The following is a 24,400-nucleotide window of genomic DNA, read 5'->3' as shown; positions in this document are numbered from 1 at the left end:
TCGGCATAGTGGCGTCGCACGCGCGTAATAGAACGGCTACCAGCGCATCTCCGCTTAGACTGTCGGTGTTGGCCTCCAGTCCCAGGGCCGCGGTGAAAGTTTCGCTGTCGAAGTGATTGGACTTCCACCCGCGTACCTGACAGGGATCTCCCGCCCTCGGATGCTGCACACAATAGTTGATCCTAAAGCGGATTGCTAAATGATCGCTATGGGTGTAGCCTTCGTCTACCCTCCATTCCATGCCTGGAACCAGACTCGGGCTGGCAAATGTTACGTCAATCCATGCCTCCACCCCGTTTCTATGGAATGTGCTAGCGGAGCCATTATTAGCTAGCACAGTATCGAGTTTCGCAAGCGCCTCCATTAGCGCTTGGCCCCTGCTATTTGTACAGCGGCTCCCCCATTCTACTGCCCAAGCATTGATGTCTCCCGCTATGACTACCGGTTTCCGGCCCACTAGGTCTGACGAGAACCTGTCGATCATCTGGTTGAACTGTTCTATGGGCCACCTTGGTGGAGCGTAGCAGGTACAATAGAACACACCATTGATCTTGGCAATCCTCTGCGGAGGAGTGTATTACCTCTTGAATCGGGAACCGTCCCATTGTACAGATTGCCACCATCCCAGGCCCGTCCGACACCCAATTACCGTTGCCGGCAGGGATGTTGTACGGGTCTGATAGGAGGGCGACATCTGTCCTCGACTCCGAGACCGACTGCCACAACAACTGTTGGGCTGCTGCACAATGGTTAAGATTTAGCTGTGTGAAGTTCACGGCTTCTTCTTATTTGCCTCACCGAAGGGACACGAAGGTCCGCCCATAGCATGATTACGGGCTTGCTTCTTAGCAGTGCAGATAAGGCATTTATGCGCCTTAGTACAGTCCCGCTCCTTATGCCCCTCCTCGCTGCAACGACGACATAGTTTGCTCCTGTCTGTACCCTTACATTCATACGATTTATGGCCGAACTCAAGGCACCGATAGCACCTATCCACTGAAGGCGGCTGGGGTATGCTAATTGGGCATACTGACCAGCCGATCTTCAGTTTACCTATCACGGTAACCTTTTCGGCATCTACTTTCAGTAACCTGAGGTAGGCTACTTGGGTGCCGGAGGGTCCCCCTCTCAAGCGCACAGAGGTCCGCTCGATTGTTACGTCGCATTGCTCCTTGACGGCTGCGACGACATCGTCTGCGGTCGTGAACTCGTCCAGTTGCTTACACTGGAGAGTCGTTTCCGCCCCTGGGCGCCTTCACCCAGGACCTTTCGGGCCAAGGCCTTATAGACAGCACTGGATTGTGTGCCTCGCTTCAGCACCAAAAGCATTTCTCCTGTATTGGTGCGTCTCACGCTGCGCACGTCTTGCCCGAGAGGCTTTCGGCCGCCCTCATCGGCTTTAGGACGTCGGCGTATTTGTCCTTGTCGGTCTTTAACCACAAGCCCTCGCCTCTGTCCTTGGCCTTCTTCGAGGGCCGCGGTTCATCCGGTGTTGGTGTCGGCTTCTTCTGGTGTCGTTTTTCATTTAAAAACACCGGGGCGGTGGATTGCACTGGTTTTGCACTTTCTAGCAGAAGTGGGAATGACACATGTATAGTGGCCTGCTCTTCTACTAGAAAATGCAACACCAATCCAATCCACTGCCCCGGGGTTCTTCAATGAAAAACCCCATTGGTGACCAGCGTCCAGGGGTTTACGCCCCCCTGCCCCGGTTGCGCCGAGTTGCTGGCACCTTCTCTCTGCCCGGCAGGGTCATTTTCGCCCCGGCTTACCTCGACCAAACGGCGTTTGGCCGTGACGGTTACACGCCGTGTGGTGTTGGTTTTTGCACCCTCGCCTGATGACTTCCTAGGGCGCTTCGCGTTCGACGTAGTCTTGTGCTTGCCCTTCGAGGGGAACTCAACCGCCGCTTCGAGCGACTTGGCTGCTCCATAGAAGGGGAAGGCCCCTGTCTGGGTACGTCGGCCTTCTCCCTTCCCTCCCTCTTGGAGGCCACTGTCTGGGTTCCTCTGTCGGACTTTTCTCCACACTCCACCCTCTTGGCGTAAGCCTGCTTTTCCTGTCTTGCGACACGAACAGCCTTCCGGAGCACCAGCAGGCTCTGTTTCAGCTGCTTGTTGATATTTTGCTTCGCGTTAGTGAACTCGATTATAGTATCGAGCTGCTCCAACACTTTACGCATCGCGGATAGTGGCCCGTCCAGCGCGTTGGTAGGGCTATTTTCTACCACTGCTAGGGGGTCACTGGTGCTGTCGGATACAGCCCTCGTCGCTCCACTACTCCCCCCACTGGGGGACGCCAGAGCTCCGCAGTAACGTGGTAAGGGACGCTTACTGTGGGGGTTGCCCAGGTACCCCACAGGCTCCGTTAACGATATAGCATCATTTTCACCCCCTCGGTCACTCATCCCTCGGCACGGGTCGCTTCACGCCTTGGACTTGGGGTTATGACCTATTTTGCTTTACGTGGTGACCGCCGCCCAGATCATCACAACCATCTTTGGACCTGTAGCTCTGGTTCTCAATAGTTCCAAGTACGTTCACTCAAAAAAAGTAAACGTTATGCCTATTGATTTTACACATCGATTTTTGCAATTAATAGAGGCATATAGACACTATTTTCTGGCACATAAACCTAATGTGTGTATTTACAAGAAATATTAATCTTACATTCACATTTCATAACTATTAGGCACATAAAACCCCATTCTATACCAATATGCACATAAAACTTATGTGTGTGCATATATACACTCAACCAAAATATCACTTACTTTTTATATGCAAAAACATGTAAATATTTTCCATAATACTTTTCACATGAATGTTATTATTTTTACACATAATCTTTTCTCTCTTCCGTCCTATAAAAACCAGTATTGACTACAGATATATGTTACGTGATGTTCAGTTACTTTCTATCGGAATGCCACATATTTTCTATTTGAAACCTATATACCTTTTATCTGATATTCAGATGATCGTTAACTAAATGTATAATAGCAATCATGTTACGTGAAAAGAGTTTATCTGATATTCATATGATTGTTAGTTGCCTATATAATAGCATTCAAATGCTTTGATAGGTAATGAACCTGGGTTGAATAAAGGTGCGGAGTATCCTTGTAAAGTCCAGCCGATTATTGAGCCGATATTCTAACTGACTCTAGCTAATATCCGGTTCCAGTGACAAAACAATCGTGTCACTGGAACCGGTCACTAACTAGAGCCATCCAGAACTTTGGCACATTTTTCGGCTGGACTTACTGGACTGTGTTGATCATTGATTTGAAATGCATTCTACACCATCTTGGAATCTTCAACCTGGAGCAGAGATAGCGGATATATATTTCTAACGTCTTCACATTTAATTAGAAAAATCACAAGTCGGAGAGCAATGTATTCTCCGCCGTGCTGTTCCTTGACGCCATGTTGAATGTTTGATTTTTTCACATCGTATGTTCCTGTAATAGTTATGTGTTTTACACATAACCCTAGGAGTATGTGATAGTCACATAAAATGTATGTGGGCACGATTGAAAGTTATTCATTTTATATTTGAAATTCATCGGTGATTGTATAAGTTTTATTTGATGCATATTAATCTGATGTGCATAATCATTTTTAAAATTCAGGTGTTTTTTCACATGAAACGTATGTGATTTTTTGGCTCAGTGTAGTTTATACAGTTGACACATAGAAGGTATGTGTGCGCTTGATAACAATAGCATTTCTTCTTCATATGAATTTTAAGCGGTTTGAGACAAATATAGACATGCTACTATTGAGATCTGTCATTCGCTAGCGGAGTTAATGTTATATATGCCTGTATGCATGGATGTGTATAGGACGGATCGCTTTTTCGAACGAATGTGATTTGCATTCTCAATAACGACAGCAAAACTAAACGAGGGCCTGTTTCGATGGAACCACATCCGTTCGAAAATGTGATCCGTTGTAATGCAGAATAAGGCTGATACAGCCTTATTCTGCATTGCGACGGGTCAAATTTTCGAACAAATTCTGCTCTCTGTGGTGTTAGCGAGCAAGAATGATAGGAAACTTCTGGTCGAACGAGATGTCCGATTTTTCGAGCGTTCCGCCCATTCGCAGCACACCTTCATCACAGAGAACAGACGTCCATCTTCAGCATTCAACTTGTGTAAAATCTCTAACGGTTTCGAAGGTAGTTGGGATATCCAAACGAGGTGTGCTACTGTCGTCATGTTTTTTTGTGACTGAGTTTGACAGAATTGACAGCGGTTATTCCTCTACCCAGTCAAACTAGTCCGGAACCGGTTCGGACTTCCAGCATGAATTCCACCTCAAACGTATCATCCGATAGAGTCGGAATCGGATGTTTTCTTTGAGCAAGATTCCATACTGCATCCTTTCAGGATTTCGAACCGGTTCCGGAATGGATTTAACGGATAGTAACAATAAATAACTGGATAGGTTGGTGTGGCGGCGCTAGCGTTTAACGTACGTAACGTAATTCAAATGTTTTTAACGTTTAACGTACGTAACGTAATTCAACACGTTTTTTAAATATTTTTGTTCGATCATGGATGTCTGTTCTCTGTGACGTAGTCATCAATAGCATATTTTTCTATCTGCCTCTTCTGCTGTAAATTTTAGCATTCAACACATTCGGTCTATCCGCTCAGTGCACACAGAAAACTAGATTGGGATTGTTGCTAGATTTACCGTATTCTCTATCTCTTTCGCTCTCGTCGAGCACCCATTACTTTGACAGTTACATACCACGGTATGAAAGTGTCAAACTAATTGACACACTGTCGGTCAAATTTAACGGACGTCGTGTCGAGCGTCCGGGGCAATATAAGCAATCAATCCGATACTGAATTTCAATAATCAGCCTTATTCTGCATTTCTCTCCTTGAAATTGATTCCTTCTTTAAAACATGAGCAGTTCTTTGATTTTACATTTGGGTGGAACTTCACATTTCGACAAATCAACGTTAAAACCATTTAAAAAAATCTACTAAGGTCATTATCGTACCACCTTCCAGGGATTTTTTCCTTCTTTTCAACATGAGCGGTTCTACTGAGTTTACATTATCTAGAAAAAAAACGATTGCTCGCTTTACTCAAGCATAGGCTACCGCAACTTGAACATTGAACGAGTATGTTCATATTTTATGCCAAATGACCTATCACAATGCCGCTCCCAACACCACACATGAAGCATACTATGTGCACAATTCAAAAACCATCAGAAAAATGTCCGAATTGAAATCATTGATATATTTTCATCTAATCTTACAGTGCCAATATGACCCTCGTGGGCCCAATTATTGATATTAATGTATAATTGAAAGATTTTTGATTATAACATATTATGTATTATACAAAGTTACCGGTGATAAAATATAAGATACTTATAAGGACATGCATTTTATCTGAATAGTGTTCATTTTTACCAGCATTGCTCAAAAAAATTGTTTTCTATACATACACACCCGTTCCAGTTCGAACCGTGTCTTCGACTAGGAAACCGAGCACCATTAGCTAAAGAATGGCCACTATGATAATAGCCACCGCTAGAATTCCAATCACTGTCCAATAGCCCCAGGTCGAATCTTGCACGGTAACGATACCGATTTGATGTGTCTCTCGGTTCAACCGGGCATCCGTCGTTTCCATCGTGTCAGCCAGATTGTCCAATATTTCTAAATTAAAAAGTTCAGTCAATTTATTGGTTAAATTATATTGAGGATCTCGGCACCAACCATTGTGACGGTCAACTTCACTTCCAATCTGAGTAGCTAGAACTTTCTGTCTGGATATGACCCGCGACAATGCTTCCAATCCCTCGTTTTGATCTTCCAATATTCGCGTCTGCTGCGCCCGTAAATCCGCTACAGTATAGCTTGCCTCCGGTCTAATTAACGCCGGATCATCGTCATCATCGTCGAACAACCGGTTGTTGTCTGAGGCAAACAAACTGGCTCGCTCTGCCGAAGCTTCGACAGTGCTAAACTGCCGCTGCAGCTGAACTAGCTTTGACTGTAGAGCCTCAACCAGCCGCTGTCTGCGTTCCGTTTCGGCCGACGTCAGCGAACCGGAGATGTAGTTTAGCTTCTTGTTCAGCTGTTCCAGTTCCGATCCGAACTGCTTCAACCGTACCCTGGTCTGGCCGGAAATCGAAGAGTATTCGCGGGACAAACTGTTTTGGCGGTTGCGAGATACCAGCTGGGATTGAATTTCATTGCTCAGTCGTTCGCAGGCGTCCAAATCTCCTAGCCTTGATATGGTAATCAGAAGGGTCGAATATAATTAAGCAGCCATGGCTAGAATAATAGTTTGATTAAATTAGCATTAATGGTACTCACCACGGATCTCCATCGATGTTGATTAGGGCCATTCGTTGTAGTTTTTTTTTCTTATTTTCAAGACGAAAAGCACTACAGAATGATGAGTAATCTATTTTTTCCTTTGCGAAAAATTTTAATTTTATTGAAGCTTGATAAGAGACGAAATAATTAGCAGAGATGCCAGGTACTTTTTTCAAATGTCTGCGATAATAATTTTAAAAGTCTGGGAAGAACAAAAAATGTCAGGAAAGCTAGTGTAACCAAAAGCCTTTATATTCAAAAATCTGCAAATATCTGCAACCAAACTAAGAAATCTGTAAATATCTGCAACCAAACTAAAAAATCTGCAAATATCTGCGTCATCGAAAAAATCTGCAGCTTAAATTAAAAGTCTGCCAATTTGCAGACTTGTCTGCAAATCTGGCATCTCTGATAATTAGCAAAATATATGTTTGTTTTGGTTTTCGATTGACAGTTATTGCGAATGGAAATGAGTTCGTTCAATGTTCTTCATAGGGTGATTCGGGGATAACGAGTCAGTTCAGGGAAAGCAAATTTTATAAAATAAAATCTCGACAAACATACGATTAGGGCCTAAAAGCCAGCTGTCAAAATTCGCTTTGAGTGGAAATTCCGGACAAACCGTTGATCGCCAATCCCAGGTGTTGGTAGTAAACAAAAGAGAAAAGTTTTCTCTTTCATTAACTGCTACGAACTGTGTTTGGCCGTTAACGATTTGTCCGGAATTTCCTTTCAAAGAGAATTTTTACAGTTGGCTTTTAGGCCGTAATCATATGTTTGTCGAGAAATGCAATTTCGCAAGTTGGATTGTTCGCTGTAAAGCGTCTTTGTTTCAATAAAATTTTAGAGAGAGCATTCAATTACGCATCCAACGACCTATTTATCACCCAAAATCGATTCAAAAATGGCAGAACTAGTATTTATCCAAATTTGCAACTTGCTCGCATGAACTCTTAAGGGGTTACCCGGATAGAATTTTACAATAGCATTTACCCTACAAACAATCATAAAACAATAAATATTATAATTCAACGCTTTTTCTTGAAAAGGGCGATACTAGCAGTGACACCATTCAAACAAAATCAACAGTGAATATTTTGAGACTTGGTTTATTTTCCTGTTTAAGAACTATTGTGTTTTTTACATCCTAGATTGTATGATTCAGTGATTGAAACCCAAAACTTCATAAAGTATTTGAAATTATTAAATTAAAATTTGTTTTTGCTATTGAAATTGACAAAATGATAGTATCGCCCCGTTGTCGATTGTTTGCTTTTTCGCTCCCACCTATCAGAATTGAAGTATCGCCCTTACGTTTTTTTACAATAACTACCGTTTTACACCACTGATTTCGTCCGAGTTTTTTCAATAGTGATCATTGTTACTATTTACAGCTAGTATCAGCTTGATAATCCTAAAAAATACGAAAAAACAGTTTCGCCTCTAAACTGCTAGCAAAAAAAGTATCGCCCTGTTTGTTTGCACTGAACTGTCTACGTCAAGAAAATAAAAATTAAAAAAAAATGTTTTGACAGTTTTCATAACATAAACAAAAATCGATAAAAAAAACCAAAGGCACACTTTGACCATCTAGTGTTGGCAATTATATTTTCAAGCGATTTATCTGACCTGTCAATACCACAGCCGAAATAGGTAGTAAAATTCACGTATATGGCACCCCTATCCCGTTTGCATTGAACTGACATAAGTCAACATCTCAGCGGGCACACAAATTATGGGCCCCACTGACAGTTCAGATTGTTCTACTCATTTTGCTTGAAGCTCGTTCTGCACTAATCATACACCGTACGGTATAACTCGATCTTTAGATGTTTGTCGAAAAGTGAAAAAATTGTACCGAAAAGTGAAGAAAAGTGTTGTTTTGAACTTGTCAGTGAATAACAGAAACTTTTCGCCATGATGCCAACAAATTAAACGAACTGGACCATCACAAAGTTGTGTCGAATGAAATCGATTATGTTTATTGTAGATCGACCTTAACGCGACGTTTTAGATTGTGGCTTTGAAATCATGGCGGCGTAGCAGATACCTGGTAAAATTTGATTGTTAAGTGAATCCTAAAAAGCGGACTACTTTGTATGAGACTTTGGCGTATTTAATTTGAATTTGTACGAACTTTTGGTGGTTTGGAAAAACTATAAAAAGATAAATAAGTAACCAAAATATGTGTGATAATTCCTACGGGAATAAATCAATAAATGTTTTTTAAGGAAAAGTTCTTGAAAACCCTCTTGTCGGGCACCTGACTATTGTGGTTTTTGTTTGAGGCGAATCTGAGTCAGTTCCTAACCCCAACTGCTATCAAAATGTATAAACTGACAGCGGTTGGGGTTAGAACCTGACTCAGTTTCAGGTTCAAGCGAAGTCGCCATATGTAAATTCCATTAATTTCTGCGTGGCGTAATTTATAGATGCTAGTTCAGTCCCGGTTTCATTTAGTTGTAATTTACAAACAGGTGCGTTCAATGTTACGTTCAATGTTGAGTACTGTCATCATCGTCTCTTTTTTCGTGCTGTCAGTTGTACCTGTCTTTTTTCTTCCTTCATTCCGAATGAGGAGGAGAAACCGTTCTTCATCAGTCGACAACATCAGCATTCGAGTACGGGACGTCGTCATCGTTGCTTATTCTTTGTCCGTATGACGGTAAAGTTTTTTTCTCGTTTTGCACAATACCTAATGATTTTTCTATAAACCGTGTAGCAAATGGTGTGAGAGAATTTCCCAGGTGAAAATCGGTGCTGGAGGGAACTTTGCTGTTTGCTAGGAAGAGTGAAATTTGATAATTTTCAACAAACAGCTGTATAATATTGGCCATGAGTGAGTGGCAGGTGGAAAAAAATATATCAACATACGGAAGTGAGAAAAACTGGCAAATACTGTCAGAAGTGAAATCTACTGGGTTAATTTAAATTAGTGCTAATTTTCTGAAAAGCGGTCAAATTGCGACCTAGCATTAGTTCCGCTGATTGTTGGGACCTCACAGCGAACGGATAAAAATGTCTGCCGCCCACTTGGATCCAGTTTGATCAAATTACGTGACAGTGTGTAGGTACGCAAGTAAAAGGCGTCGAAATCAATAACACGCAAGGATACGCATGCAGTCATTTTACTTCCAGATTAATGAATCGTCAGGTGAGGAAAATACTTTCGTTTGAATGCAATATTATTTTGTTACGCTCTAGAAGCTGATGTGTTCAGCATGTTTCAAAGGTAGGCCTCAGCAGAGCAGTTTGTTCAAAATCACCTTGAGAAAATGGAAGAAAAATAATATCAACGCTTTTTTGTGAAAAGGGCGATACTTACAAATGTAAACATAAGGCTTTTTTCATGCATGCGAATGAGGGCTTTAAAACGCAACATGTTACGGTATGTCCCGCTGACCCCTTCCAACTCCACGGTCTACCACCTGTCGGTGGACAATTTTGATGTAGTGAGGACCATTTGAAATGGAAGGATAGGAAAAGGGAAAAAAGGACCGTTTGAAATGGAAGGATAGAAAAAGGAAAAAAAGGATCGTTTGAAATGGTAGGATAGAAAAACATAGACGTCACGTAGAGATGAGAGAAAGGTATAAGAAAAAAGAATAGATAGAAATTGTTGGAAGTTTAAGTAAATAGAACGTTGAATTCGTGAAGATATAAGCAAACATTTATTTCCGTGCCGGAAGGCCAAGAAACGCACTCAACCGTTCGAATTGTGCACGATTGAGGTTAGGTGATACGTGACTTGCGTATTGCCCTGTAATCTAGCCGTAATTGTTGGGAATTAACGAGATACAATAATTGACCGATCTTTTAGCTGATACCGTTTGGAATACATTCCTTAGGGTGTTGCTGAAAAGCCTCTTATTTAATCCACCCAACAATCTAAAAGATCGTCCAAGATAACCACGAAGCAATGCCGAATTGTACAGGAAGTGCCCCCACCGTGGAAACACACTGTAACCAGTGTAATGAACCTGACACGGATCGGATGGTAAGCTGTTGTCACTGCGATTCGTGGTGGCATTTTACCTGTGTGGGTGTGAACGACAGCATTGATGCGACAGACCGACCGTTTACATGCCCAAACTGTCAGAGACCGTCGGCACAGATTCCGGTGATTGATGCACCCGGAAGCAAGGCTAACAGCAAAGCAGGAACGAGCACTTCAACCTGTAGTGCTGGAGCAATAAGGGCTCGCCTACAGCTCGAGAGACTTGAGGCCCAGAAGGCTTTGGCGATGAAGCGTATAGAGTTGGAGCGCCGGGAGCACGAGCGGAAGATGGAGCAAGAGAAGCAGAAAAAGGAAGCAGAGTTTGAGCGGAGGCAATTGCAGCTAGAGCAGGCGGTAATGAACGAGTCATTCCGTTTGAGAGAGGTGATTGACCTAGGTGGGGAAGGCGATGAAGACAACCGGAGTGTCGCCTCAGTGCAGAGTTCCTTCAGCAAGGTACAGCAGTGGAAGGCCGCCCATTCGACGTTGGTTGTCCCGACGGAGAAGGCTCCAGCTATTGGTACGAGTAACGCGACGACCGCAACTGGAATACAAGCTAGGCAGGACGGCATGCAGCAACCAACTAGCATTAACGAGGGTATTCTAGAAGCAGCGTTGGCAGGTATTTCGTTAGGGCAGTCAGGGTTTGAGCCAACGTTAGGGGGTATTATCGGTCGAGCCGAAAGCACAACAGCGCCAATAGTTGGTAGAGGTCAGGCTAACATTTTCTCGGTTACCTCCGCGCTCGCCAGGCCTAGCAAAGGCATCGCAAATGTAATCCCCAAGCAGCATGCTTTCCAAAACTATCCCTTTCCTCTCACCCAGCCTCCTCCAGCAGGCAATTCGTTTATCATTCCGCGAGTTGGTAATCCGAATTTTGCAATCGACGCGCAATCGACCGCAGTGAATAGAGATAGTGCAGGCCCGATTAGAGGTCCAGTGACAGTGGAAGAATTACTGGGAGGAGAGTATTCCCAGTCGTACGCCGGCCAACCGTTACCGTCTGTGATCCCCACTGAGCAAAGGTTTTCGAGAAGGCAGACGGTGCCACCAGGAATCCAATTGGGACCGCAGGAGCAACCACGGTTTGCGGAGTTCCAGGCTGGTGCGCAGCAACCTCCGTTGCAAGACGAGCAGGCGTATTGGGGACCGACACCGCGACAATTGGCGGCAAGACACGTGATGAACAAGGAGTTGCCAATCTTTTCTGGTAATCCGGAGGACTGGCCGCTATTCATTAGCTCGTACGTTAACTCTACTCAGACGTGCGGGTTTTCGAACGAGGAAAATTTGGCGAGGTTGCAACGGTGTTTGAAGGGGCACGCACTTGAATCGGTGCGGAGTCGACTGTTGCTACCGGCGAGCGTCCCAAATGTTTTAGCTACGCTGGAGATACTTTATGGTAGACCGGAATTGTTGATCCATGCGTTGTTGCAGAGGATCCGAGGGGTGCCTGCGCCAAAACAGGAAAGACTAGACACGCTAATCGGTTTCGGTATGGCGGTGCAGAATTTTTGTGATCATCTGGAAGCCGGGAGGCATGAAGCGCATCTCAACAATCCGATGCTACTGTTCGAGTTGGTAGAGAAGCTTCCAGCACATATGAAACTGGACTGGTCGCTATACAAGCAGCGCTGCGGGGAAGTGAACCTGCGTTCTTTCTCGCAGTATATGCAGACGCTCGTGCGAGCGGCATCCGACGTGACCGTGAACTACGATCCTAGGCCGCAACCTGTACAGCAGCAGCGAATAGTGAAGGAGAAGAACGGAAAGGACAAAAACTTCTGCGGAACTCACTCAATGGAGGATTCTTCTTTGATGGCGACGAACAAAGAAGCATCTGGCGTTACGATGCGCCCATCAAGCCCAGCGTGTTTCATTTGCAAAAACTCGGGGCATCGGGTAAAAGACTGCTCAGAGTTCGACAAGAAAACGGTCGATGAACGCTGGGAGACAATACAGAAACTCGGCTTGTGTCGGCTCTGTCTTGGAGCACACGGAAGGCGCCCCTGCAAGAATCGCAAGCAATGCGATATCGACGGATGTCAACGGCGTCACCACCCTTTGCTGCACTCCAAACGGGACACAAATGAAGCCCAGCAGGCCAGGGAAAACGGAAAGACGCCAGGAAATGGCTGTAAGAAGTTTGGGAACGACGGAAATTCGGCGAAGAATGGGTCCAGGCAAGAATCGAGTGAAGCTAAGACAAGTAGTTCCAAAGCGGTCACCAACCATCATTCCGCTGGGAAGACTACGCTTTTTCGTATTATTCCAGTGACTTTGTATGGGAACAATCGATCTGTGTCCGTGTATGCTTTCTTGGACGACGGCTCGGAGAGAACGCTGATTGACGAAGAGTTGGTAAAGGACCTTGGGGTTGTAGGAGATCCGCAACCATTGTGCTTGCAGTGGACGGCGAACGTGAAGAGGTCAGAAGCTAATTCTCAACGGGTCGCATTGGAAATAGCAGGACGGTCAGGGGCATCCAAACATTCTTTGTCGGACGTGCGCACCGTAAGCAAGCTGGACTTACCACGACAATCCTTGCGGTACGCGGAACTCGCAGAAACCTTTCCGTACCTAAAGGGCCTACCGATCGATGATTACGATCAAGCGGTACCGCGCATCCTCATCGGAAACGACAACGCTCACGTTACATCGACACTCAAGCTACGAGATGGCCGACCGGGAGAGCCGATAGCAGCAAAATCACGTTTGGGATGGACGGTTTACGGATCCAACCAGGACAAGTCAGGGGATATCGTTCATAGTTTCCACATATGCGAGTGCCAGGAGGCCGAGCAGACCCTACATGAGCTCGTGGAGAAGTTTTTCTCAGTCGAGAGTCTGGGTATAATGGAAGTCGCCCATCCTGAGTCCGCGGAAACTCAACGAGCAAATCGGATCCTGATGGAAACTACTAAGCGGGTCGGACAGCGATTCGAAACTGGGCTTCTCTGGAAGTACGATAGCTTCGAGTTCCCGGACAGCTACCAGATGGCGGTTCGACGACTGCAGTGTTTGGAAAGGCGTATGCAGAGGGATTTACTCATCGGCGAAAGTGTGAGGAGACAGCTTTCTGAGTATCAAGCGAAAGGGTACATACACAAAGCGACCCGGAAGGAGCTCGATGATTCAGATCCACGGCGTACGTGGTACTTACCTTTAGGAGTGGTCATCAATCCCAAGAAGCCGTCCAAGGTTCGTATCTTCTGCGATGCAGCGGCCAAAGTGGATGGAGTCGCACTCAACACGATGCTGTTGAAAGGGCCGGATCTGCTAAATACGTTGCTCAATGTTCTATACGGATTCCGGAAGAAACGGGTCGCTCTGTGCGCGGATCTGAAGGAGATGTTTCACCAGATTCGGATTCGACGAGAAGATCGACATGCGCAACGACTGCTTTGGCGAGATGATCCTACACAAGCCCCCGATGTGTATTTGATGGACGTCGCAACGTTTGGTGCAACGTGTTCACCGTGTTCGGCACAATTCGTGAAGAATTTGAACGCTAAGGAGCATTCAAGACAGTATCCAGTTGCAGCCGACGCAATTATCCGGAAGCACTACGTGGATGACTACTTGGACAGCGCTGACGACGTTGACGAAGCGGTGAAGCTGGCACATGAAGTCAAACTGGTCCACTCTCTCGGCGGATTCCATCTGCGGAACTGGCTTTCGAATTCCACCGAGGTTCTCGCACGGGTCGGGGAGAGAGACCCAGTCACAGAAAAGTGTCTCCAGCTGGACAAGAACAGTTCAACCGAACGCGTGCTCGGGATGTACTGGAAGCCGGTCGACGATGTCTTCACGTTTACAACGACGCTAGCGGTGGGTGCGGAGCATCCAACTAAGCGCCAGGCACTGCGAGTAGTGATGAGCCCATTCGATCCGGCAGGATTGTTGTGTTTTTTCCTCATTCACGGCAAGGTACTAATCCAGGAGCTGTGGAGGGCGAAGACGACATGGGATCAACTAATTCCGGAGGAGTTACTTGGAAAGTGGATGCGGTGGACGAGTTTGTTCAAACATCTGGACCAGATTAGCATTCCGCGTTGCTACTTTCCGCAACGTTCGGTGAAAGATATCTTGTCGCTGCAACTGCATATCTACGTGGATGCTAGCGAAGAAGCTTATGCGTGTGTCGCTTACTTTCGGGCGGTATTTCCGGATGGGATTTCTGTTGCGTTAGTCGGTGGGAAATCCAAGGTGGCTCCACTGAAGGCACACTCCATCCCACGGTTGGAGTTGATGGCAGCGGTAATCGGAGTTCGCTTGATGAAGACCATCCTCACTGGGCACTCGCTCGTAGTCGAGAAGACAGTGTTATGGTGTGACTCTAAGACGGTGCTGGCTTGGATAAATTCAGATCATCGAAGATATCGCCAGTTCGTAGCTTGCCGAGTAGGTGAGATTTTGTCCAAGTCGGAGGCGAAGCAATGGCGTTGGATATCATCGAGAAAGAACGTCGCCGACGATGCGACAAAGTGGGAAAAAGGGCCGTGTTTGTCCTCAGGCGGCCGTTGGTTCCGTGGTGACAACGATTTATATTTGCCAGAAGATCAATGGACCGTAGATGCAGATTCAGTCGGCGCGACGACCGACGAAGAGCTGAGGTCGTGTTTGGTGCACAAGGAGGTTATCGTACCGCCACAACTTGTGAGGTGGGAGCGATTCTCGAAACTGACGCATTTGTATCGATCGGTAGCACATGTTCATCGCTACGTACAAAATCTACGGCGAACGGTAAAACGAGAGACTCGACTGGACGGACCACTCACTCAAGAGGAATTAGCAACAGCCGAAACCACAATCTTTCGTTGGGTGCAGTGTGAGCAGTATCCGGACGAGGTGGCGACTTTGTCAGTAATGCGGGACAAGCAGCCAGGACAACAGGCGCGGCTAGAGAAAACCAGCAAAATATACAAACTGTCTCCGTACTTGGAGGAAGCAGGTGTTATTCGTTCTGATGGAAGGATATCTGCTGCGACCGTCGCCGCGTTTGACACTAAGTTTCCAGTAATATTGCCGAAAGCCCATCCAGTGACTAGACTGCTGGTTGAATGGTACCACCAACGATTTCTTCACGCCAATGGCGAGACTGTCGTGAACGAAGTGAGACAGCGTTTCCACATATCGCAACTGCGCCCGTTCGTGCGTAAGGTGGCTAAAGAGTGCGCCTTGTGTAAAGTCAAGAAGCCAAGTCTGGCGACACCCCGAATGGCTCCACTCCCGGCGGCCAGGTTGCAGGCGTACGTACGTCCATTTTCCTACGTAGGCGTCGACTATTTCGGGCCGATCGGCGTGCGGGTGAACCGAAGTATTGCAAAACGATGGGTAGCTCTGTTCACGTGTATGACCACACGAGCAATCCATCTCGAAGTCGCTCACACACTTTCAACGGAATCTTGCAAGATGGCGATCAGGCGTTTCATCGGACGCAGAGGAGCACCTGTGGAGATCCGCAGCGACAGGGGCACAAATTTCGTGGGATCGAGCAACGAACTTAAGCAGGAGATGGGCAAAATCGAGCGCCAGCTTGCCGAAACGTTCACCAACGCGAACACGAAATGGGTGTTTAACCCACCTGGATCACCTCACATGGGTGGCGCCTGGGAGCGTCTAGTGCGGTCGGTGAAAACCGCTCTTGCTGCAATGGAGTCTTCTCGAACGCCGAACGAAGAAACGCTGGCAACGTTGCTAGTGGAAGCTGAGAGTGTGGTCAATTCGAGACCGCTAACATATATTCCTCTGGAGACGGCGCAACAGGAGGCTCTAACACCGAACCACTTTCTTCTAATGAGCTCGAGCGGCGTAACGCAGACTCCGAAGACGCTTACGGATCCAAGACAAGCCTGCAGGAACGACTGGAATCTATGCCGTACAATGGTAGATCAGTTTTGGCGCCGGTGGGTGCGGGAATATCTTCCTACCATCGCACGTCGTACCAAGTGGTTTGAGGAGACAAAACCGATCGAGGTAGGAGATTCGGTGATCATCGTAGAGGAGAAGATACGCAACGGATGGATTCGAGGACGTGTAGCCAAGGTCGTGGTGGGCCGAGATGGGCGAGTTCGCGATGCCGTGGTGCAAACTCCCGACGGAATGGTGCATCGACCTGTTGCAAAGCTGGCGCGGATCGACATAGAAAAGGTGGGGCTTCAGCCGGGAACAGCAGAAGGTAAAGCTGAACCGGAGATAGCTAACCAGCCTTACGGGTCGGGGAGTGTTACGGTATGTCCCGCTGACCCCTTCCAACTCCACGGTCTACCACCTGTCGGTGGACAATTTTGATGTAGTGAGGACCATTTGAAATGGAAGGATAGGAAAAGGGAAAAAAGGACCGTTTGAAATGGAAGGATAGAAAAAGGAAAAAAAGGATCGTTTGAAATGGTAGGATAGAAAAACATAGACGTCACGTAGAGATGAGAGAAAGGTATAAGAAAAAAGAATAGATAGAAATTGTTGGAAGTTTAAGTAAATAGAACGTTGAATTCGTGAAGATATAAGCAAACATTTATTTCCGTGCCGGAAGGCCAAGAAACGCACTCAACCGTTCGAATTGTGCACGATTGAGGTTAGGTGATACGTGACTTGCGTATTGCCCTGTAATCTAGCCGTAATTGTTGGGAATTAACGAGATACAATAATTGACCGATCTTTTAGCTGATACCGTTTGGAATACATTCCTTAGGGTGTTGCTGAAAAGCCTCTTATTTAATCCACCCAACACAACAAATTAACCTAAAAATTTGGATTCTACGATACTGCTTTCTTAAACTACAGCAAAAAATACATCGGGCGAAACTGTATTTTTGTTTGTTTATTTAAAGTTTCGCCCTCCACGCTCCATGCAAACAAGAAGGGCGATACTTATTTTGCTAGCAGTTTAGAGGCGAAACTGTTTTTTTCGAATTTTTTTTGGATAATCAAGCTGATACCAGCTGTAAATAGTAACAATGATCGCTCTTGAAAAAACCCGGACGAAATCGGTGGTGTAATACGGTAGTTATTGTAAAAAAATATAAGGGCGATACTTCAATGCTGATAGGTGGGACCGAAAAAGTAAACAATCGCCAAAGGGGCGATACTATCATTTTGTCGATTTAAATAGCAAAAACAAATTTTAATTTAATAATTTCAAATACTTTATGCAGTTTTGGGTTTCGATCACTGAATCATGCAATCTGGGATGTAAAAAACACAATAGTTCTTAAATAGGAAATAAAACCAAGCCTTGAAATATTCACTATTGATTTTCTGTGAATGGTGTCACTGCTAGTATCGCCCTTTTCAAGAAAAAGCGTTGATATGCATTGAGGTAAAGCCTCACGGAATGTACCCACTCACAACAACTTTAAATGGATAGAAAGAGCATGTACGGTGGAACAGAAAAGAGAGCGTCTTGCTGCTATTCAGTTTGTTGTTACAGAAACTGGCCACCAGCCACATTGCTAAGTCTGATAGCTTGCAATATCCTATGTTATTAGCTTTGTGGTAAAATATGTGTGTCACACTAGCGTAGTTTGCTAGTAAGTGGTGCTAGTCTGTGGACGGTACCATGCTGGACATCGCAATGTGATCTTGACCCCATTGGCAAGGTCGATTATGGACATAAATGGCGAATTTGTAGCTAAATTGTGATGCAATATGGAAAATTGAAACCATTGTGCTTTTTTATTCTGTTAATTTTGTTTTATATTGCAATATAAAAGTTAGAAGCCCTTTTCTGTCGTGATACGCATAACAGGCCCTTAAGCATAGCATCAACATAGCAAATGGGACTGTTTAATGCATCAAGCCAGTGTTGTATGCAACTAATTTTTATCTAGTCACAAGGAAGGCAATTATTCTTGGCTGCATCTAATTTATATCAAAAACAATAACTGTTTCTCGAATTCATAAAAAAAACTATGTTGCATTTCTCGAGTAAACCCCACAGGTTTTTCTAAGTATTGACACCTCTCATATGACGTTATTCTTATAATAAAATATCTATGGTGTATATACAGATTGATAGAAGTAAAGTCTTCTTTTCATAAGTAGCTACCATCGAATTATCATTATGAATAGTCAAATTGGTCGGTGTTAAGTCAGATCGGACTAAGTCACAAAAATTCAAAAAATGAGATGATAGCACTGAATAAAGAAATTCTTCAGTTACATTTCGACTACTGCCAGATTTGAAATATAAAATGAAAATGGTATGGTAATAGCAAGAATTATGGCAAACATTCATTTCGAATTGTAACGTATGGAATGCTGCGATTCAAACTTTCAACTCGTTTTTTCTCGAAAACAATACAATGTCTCTTAGTCCGGTCTGACTTAACACCGACCCATTTATTATAGGAATTATGTATTCTAATTGGATAGTTTCTTTGTGGGATAGTTCTTGTGTACCCAAACCAAAACGCCACATTTTGACCTTTTTGCGATGAAAAATTGAGGAATGTTTAAATTTTCTTAAAGGCCTCTAGCGATGATTTGCTGACATGAAACTTATAGTTTTTTGATTGCACAGTTTGCATTGAAAAAAAAAAGAACAAGCATTAATTTGTTAGCATTTCCGAAACGCTTTATTTTTTAATGAGCCATTTTTGGAAACCGAACATTTCGCAATAATCGAGTTTTATGATTCATGTTACCACCACTCTTGGTAGGCGAGGCTTGCATCAAGGCGCTATAACCTTCGATCTATCGATCTCTATGAAAATTTGGTACATTCTGATGAAGCAAAAATAAAATCGATTTGTTGAAAATAGAAAAAGTTCAGATTTGGGATATAAGAACCCCTCAACTAAACACTGATTTTGCTTTTTTGACTCAAGCCATAGTAGCAGTTTCGTAAACATTGAATAGCGAAAGCAGCGTGAGTCAGTTCAACGTGACGACACGCTTAACGTAAACAAGGGGAGTCAGCAATACCAATACCTGCGAGAGCTGATAAGCAGTGTAAACCATTTTACCTGCTTATCAGACAAACTATAGACAGCTGATAAGCACTTTATCCACCTTTTTTTTCACGAAACGTATCGACTATTGATGAAAAATCTTTGAGGAAATAAAAGAGCAATTAAACTCATCGTTGATATTTGAAACTTAGCATTGATTGTGAATACAGTAATGACCGGTTTTTATCAACCAACGGAAAAATTTTGGTTGATAAAACGGGGAAGTTGATAAAATCGGGATTTTTTTTAACTTCCTTTTTCCATCCTACATAATTAGAAGCAACTTGAGAATTCCCTCGGCATGATACTGTACCTTGATGTGGTCCGGGGGCTTTTCCACCAAAGCAGTATTACAGTGATGATATCACATAAACTTGGGATACGATTATTTTCTTTTTAGTTAAGCTACATTGTGATCAATTTTAGTACTTAACTTGGCGACCTTTATTATCCACTGCCATGGTCAAATAATATACAATGTGGGTTTAGGGCCCAATACTCTCTGCAGGCACCTCATTCCAAACGTACAAACGTGGCCTACGCGATAACACGAACCTGGTCACAAATACGAACGCCCGCGATCTCGCCAATATTCAAACACCCCGATTGATTGGGTGAACGTTGGAACCTAAGAACCTAAGCTCGCGCAATCATGAATCGGTCACGTCCGGAAGTCTCCGCCCTTGATCATAGCAGCCCAAATTCATGCCTTTAGTTGGACCAATAGAAATAAAAACTAGACAAGACGTCCACGTGCGATCGTTGAAGAATACGCGAACATGCGAACAGCATCACGCGTATAAAAATAATGTGTCCACGCGAAGTTACATACTAGCACACGCGACAAAAACGTCCACATACAAACGCTCGAGTCCTTCGCGATCATCCACGCACGACCACACCCACGATCTCGTAAAAAGTATAACACCCTGGTGACTAAGTGAATGGTTTAGCACTTATAAATTAACAATCCCGGTCTCGAGAGTGAACCTCCAAATACCCGTGTTCGCGCGAATCGAATGCAAAGTCACATACACGCGACAAACAAATATAAAAATGCTTAAGCCCTTCGCGACCATCCACGCAACCTATACTCGCGCTCTTCCAGACATTATAACATCCCGGTGATAATATGAACGTCTCGGCACTTGTAATCACTCAAACGCAGTCTCAAGCGTGAACCTACAGTCCCCCGCACTCGCGCATTCATGAATCGTTCGCGTCCGGAAGTCTCTATCCTCGATTCCAGAAGTCTAGGTCCATGCCTTAATTAAATCAATTAGCTCTGCAGTTCCAGTAGGACAACTCTCGAAAAAAATCGGCATATTACTAATACTCAATAACAATACTAACTCTTCTCTTTATTTTTTTTTTATTTATTTTCGGTCTCATGCGTTATATTCTTGTGATGACCTTTTCGAGCTCATACATCCAAGAAGAGCAACATTGCTGCCCACAATGATTCTGCTCTGCCATCGGACGTCGCCAGGTTTTAGAACAATGGAGATGTATTCTCATACTCGATGGAATCAGATAAGTAGGAACGATCAACAAACTGCAAGTAGTATATTGCACATTTCTTGTTTTGAAGTATAAAATATTATTCGTATTAAAATATTATTTACAGGCTCCACACATATCTCAACACACACAAATACACAAATGCTTGACAGGTGACTGGGCCAAGTGCATTCACTCGTAGGATCTATCATTTCGATGATCGCCTCGATTCTACGAAACCAGTGCACAAGTAAGCTGACATAAGCTAGTCTCATCTGGTGAATGCATGTAACCTGGAAACCCCAGACACGACAGGACGAGACGGACAGACTGGACTCGATGGGGCCTAGTTCAGAGTTTTTGGGCATTTTTCAATGCACGGTTATTGACCTAAAAAAAGAAACATTCGGCATGTTATTTTTCCTTTTATTACTGTATCTTGAGTTGGGTTCATACTGATATTCACTAGCACAGTCAATTGCATATTCTCCCATATACATTCACATCCAAAACGTGCAAACGCCCCTAACTTTCGCGATAACACAAACCTGGTCAAAAACGCGAACTTACATTACAATTTCAATCATCCACACACACCTACGCTCGCAATTTCGCCAATACCCCTTTACTTAAGTGAACTTTTCAGCACCTATAACTTTACAACCGCGGTCTCAAGCATTAACCCACCACTCGCGCGATCATAGACCGGCTACGTTCGAAATTCTCTACTCTCGATCAGCCTGGACTCATGCCTTCAGTTGGACCGATTTACTAGACAACACGTTTCTCTACCATACACTGAAAATTAATTATTAGATTCACGGTTCGCGCGCGATCGTTCGAGAATACACGTGAATGTGCGAATGGCAACACGGATCTAAAACCGGATTTATGCACGCAAAGTTGGAGACACGCTGGCATTCATATGCTCGAGCCTTTAGCGATCACACTATTACACAATTAGTAAACGCCCACGCTAACCCAGACAGATATGCACTCCTGGACTCGAACGCTAAAAACCACATCTTCCACGCATACACCACCCAGGACTGAACATTAGATTCATACATACAAAGCAACAAGTAATAATTACAGGTATTCGTCTGGCAACCGGGGGAAGTACATCTCAAACGCAGAACTTATCATTTCAATGATGGCCTTGGATCTGCGTTGCCTGTGTTCAAGGCACCATAGCTTTGTCCGTCAGGTCAAGGATGTATGAAACCCGTTAGCCACCACCCTCGGCCCTAGCTGCCCATAAAGGGATAAAAAAAAAAAAAAAAAAAAAAAAAAACTTCCTTTTTCCATCCTACATAATTAGAAGCAACTTGAGAATTGTCTCAAGTTGTTAGTTTGCAGAAAAATTAAAATTAAAAATTAATACCGTATCAGCGCAAAAAATCGTATTCAACCGAACCGCTCGACAGTTGTCTAATCCAACTTCCAAGCAAAGGATCGATCTGAAATTAGACTCATTATGAATGACAATGCATTCTGTCAACGAAGTTTAACAGTTAATCTCCTTAAAAATGAGATTCAAAAATTATTCTTTGATTAATTCGACACACAGCGTTGGTAGTTTACTGCCATTCTACGCCTATGTTCTAAAACTGATAACTAAGAAAAACGCGATGGACGATGAAAATTAAATTAGTGATCTTGAGAGAAACGGTGGATCAAATGAAGCTTCACAGTCTAAAATTACGTCCATAATCAACGTTTCTAGTGTAATTAGTCCAGTTTTTCATTAGAAAAATTTAATTTACGGAATATTTTACGAAAAATGCTCAGTGGGAAAATCTGACAGAAATCGGATTATTCTGAGCATATTGGTCCATCTACCATCCACACAAACTATGTTTTCTATTCATTTTGTTTACGAAAGTTTGCAAAATCGAAGTTTTTAATATCGTACCCATCTCTTAGTTGACACACTTAATATTTACTTTTTGATTATTTTATTTGTGGGACAGTTACGCGTAGAATATAAAGAGAAGGAAGAACAGGCTTGTTATGTTTTAAGGGTTTTCATCATCAAACAATATTTCGTAACGGATATCAAAGAATTTGGAACCGGCACGCGTATTTATTATGGAGATGGGTGGTTTGAACCTAGGTCAGTGGCTTTCGACTGGCATGACCAATTTTAGTTGGTTCGGACTGGTTAGTTTGTTCCTACTTACAAGTGAATAGATCAATCCGCTTGGATGATATAGAAGATAACAATAGAAAACAGGAACAAGAATCAGCTATTGATTCAATTCGAAGTTTGTTTAGTGATGACTCAAGTTCGCTGGCAGTAGATCGTTTTATATCAGTAGATAAATTAGAGAACAGACATCACAGCCTCTGAGACAAATATGCGCTAAATTGTACCCTCGGGACCGGTGTTTACAGATAGTCCGCAAAAAATAGTCTTTGGTTTAAATTTTGTTTGCAGTTTGTCATGAACAATGCAAAATATACAATTTTTACTACATACGGTGTCTCTTCCAATTGTTATGTTTTCCACGGAGAATATGTGAAAGTTTGTTATTTTATCATAAAAACACACAGCACTGATTTTTTTTTTGAGAATTCAAGCAAAATCTGATTCTAGTTTTCAATTACTTTAAATAGGACCAAAAGTGGGTAAACTACTTTACATTTTGACTGCTACCTAATACTGCAAGACTCATTACCTTAATAGAATACAATTGTAAGATTGTAGGCCTGAATTGCGGGCATAAAATAATGAATTATCGGGAGGTTGATAAAATCGGGTACAAAAAGTTCATAAAATCGGGGGTGCATAAAACCGGGAGTTTATAAAAACGGGTCGAAACTGTACTTATGTCTCTCAAGGCTCTCAAGGCAATGAAATGAACTGCCAGTTTCAATGAAAACTTTAGGTTAGTGCACTGAGTGCATTCTAGCGAAATCGTTAAGATGCTCCAACCGGTCGCCCAAATATAGATTAAGACGTAATACTTGTGTGACTAAGCAAATTTCTACTACAAAAATTACGTTTGTCATATAAAACAATTTTTTTCGAAATCGAAAATCAATGGAAAAAAAATACAACCCTTTATTTTTTTTACAGGACACAACCACGGTGACATTAAAAATGTAGCTTTTTTCAAGAGCGTGCAAATAAATTTTATCTATCACACATTTCGACTTACGTTCTAGCTCACTCGCCTGTTTTCATATGTTACAATTTGCTATAGGGTATCCCATCAAAACATAATTTATTGAAGGTCTTTTAACGGTAATCTATTATTACAATTAATCAAGTATCTCACTAGGTGATTGGCATTATTTGGCTGATCCACCTAGTAAAAATAGGCTGGTCTGTCCAGAAAATATATTCAAAAGAAAATTTCCATATTGAGAAATGTGATGAGGAAGCCCACGCCCGCCAACGGAAATATACAGATTCTCCATGAAATATGAAATTTCATTTTCCATTTAAATTTTTAATAATGTACTAATGAACTTAAGTAAACAATCTTAAGGTTAAGTATTTCTTGATTAGTGGTTGAACAAATGAAATTATTTGATTGTTATACAACGTTCGCACTACCAGTTAAAACGAGTTTTTATGCCATC

General features: G+C 43.4%; 3 protein-coding genes across 9 annotated transcripts in view; 2 read left to right on the top strand and 1 right to left on the bottom strand.

Moving 5' to 3' along the window:
- Positions 1-5,246: 5,246 nt before the first annotated feature.
- Positions 5,247-6,796, bottom strand: LOC131692207 (syntaxin-8). Its single transcript, XM_058979120.1, has 4 exons — positions 6,780-6,796; positions 6,356-6,511; positions 5,753-6,267; positions 5,247-5,692 (listed from the first exon to the last, which is right to left on the bottom strand). The coding sequence occupies exons 2-4, from the start codon at positions 6,385-6,387 to the stop codon at positions 5,532-5,534; spliced, it is 708 nt and encodes a 235-aa protein (XP_058835103.1). The 5' UTR covers positions 6,388-6,511; positions 6,780-6,796; the 3' UTR covers positions 5,247-5,531.
- A 2,124-nt stretch (positions 6,797-8,920) lies between these two features.
- LOC131692556 (transmembrane protein 184B) overlaps positions 8,921-24,400 on the top strand; it is a 108,864-nt gene continuing 93,384 nt past the window's right edge. Inside the window, exon 1 of one of the 7 annotated variants that reach the window (XM_058979661.1) lies at positions 8,921-9,023. The gene's annotated coding sequence lies outside the window, so the exon portion shown is untranslated. Of the gene's footprint in view, positions 9,430-24,400 lie in introns of all 7 variants that reach the window. The other 6 variants (XM_058979664.1, XM_058979665.1, XM_058979663.1 and 3 more) reach the window with 6 other exon arrangements.
- Positions 10,278-16,649, top strand: LOC131688310 (uncharacterized). The gene has a single exon (XM_058972511.1). It carries the CDS (start codon positions 10,278-10,280, stop codon positions 16,647-16,649), a length of 6,372 nt encoding a protein of 2,123 aa, XP_058828494.1.

Source organism: Topomyia yanbarensis, chromosome 3 (assembly GCF_030247195.1).
Source record: "Topomyia yanbarensis strain Yona2022 chromosome 3, ASM3024719v1, whole genome shotgun sequence".
In the NCBI taxonomy this organism is placed as follows: Eukaryota; Metazoa; Arthropoda; class Insecta; order Diptera; family Culicidae; genus Topomyia; species Topomyia yanbarensis.
Note: the sequence above shows the minus strand (reverse complement) of the source record. Positions and strands in the feature narration are given on the sequence as shown.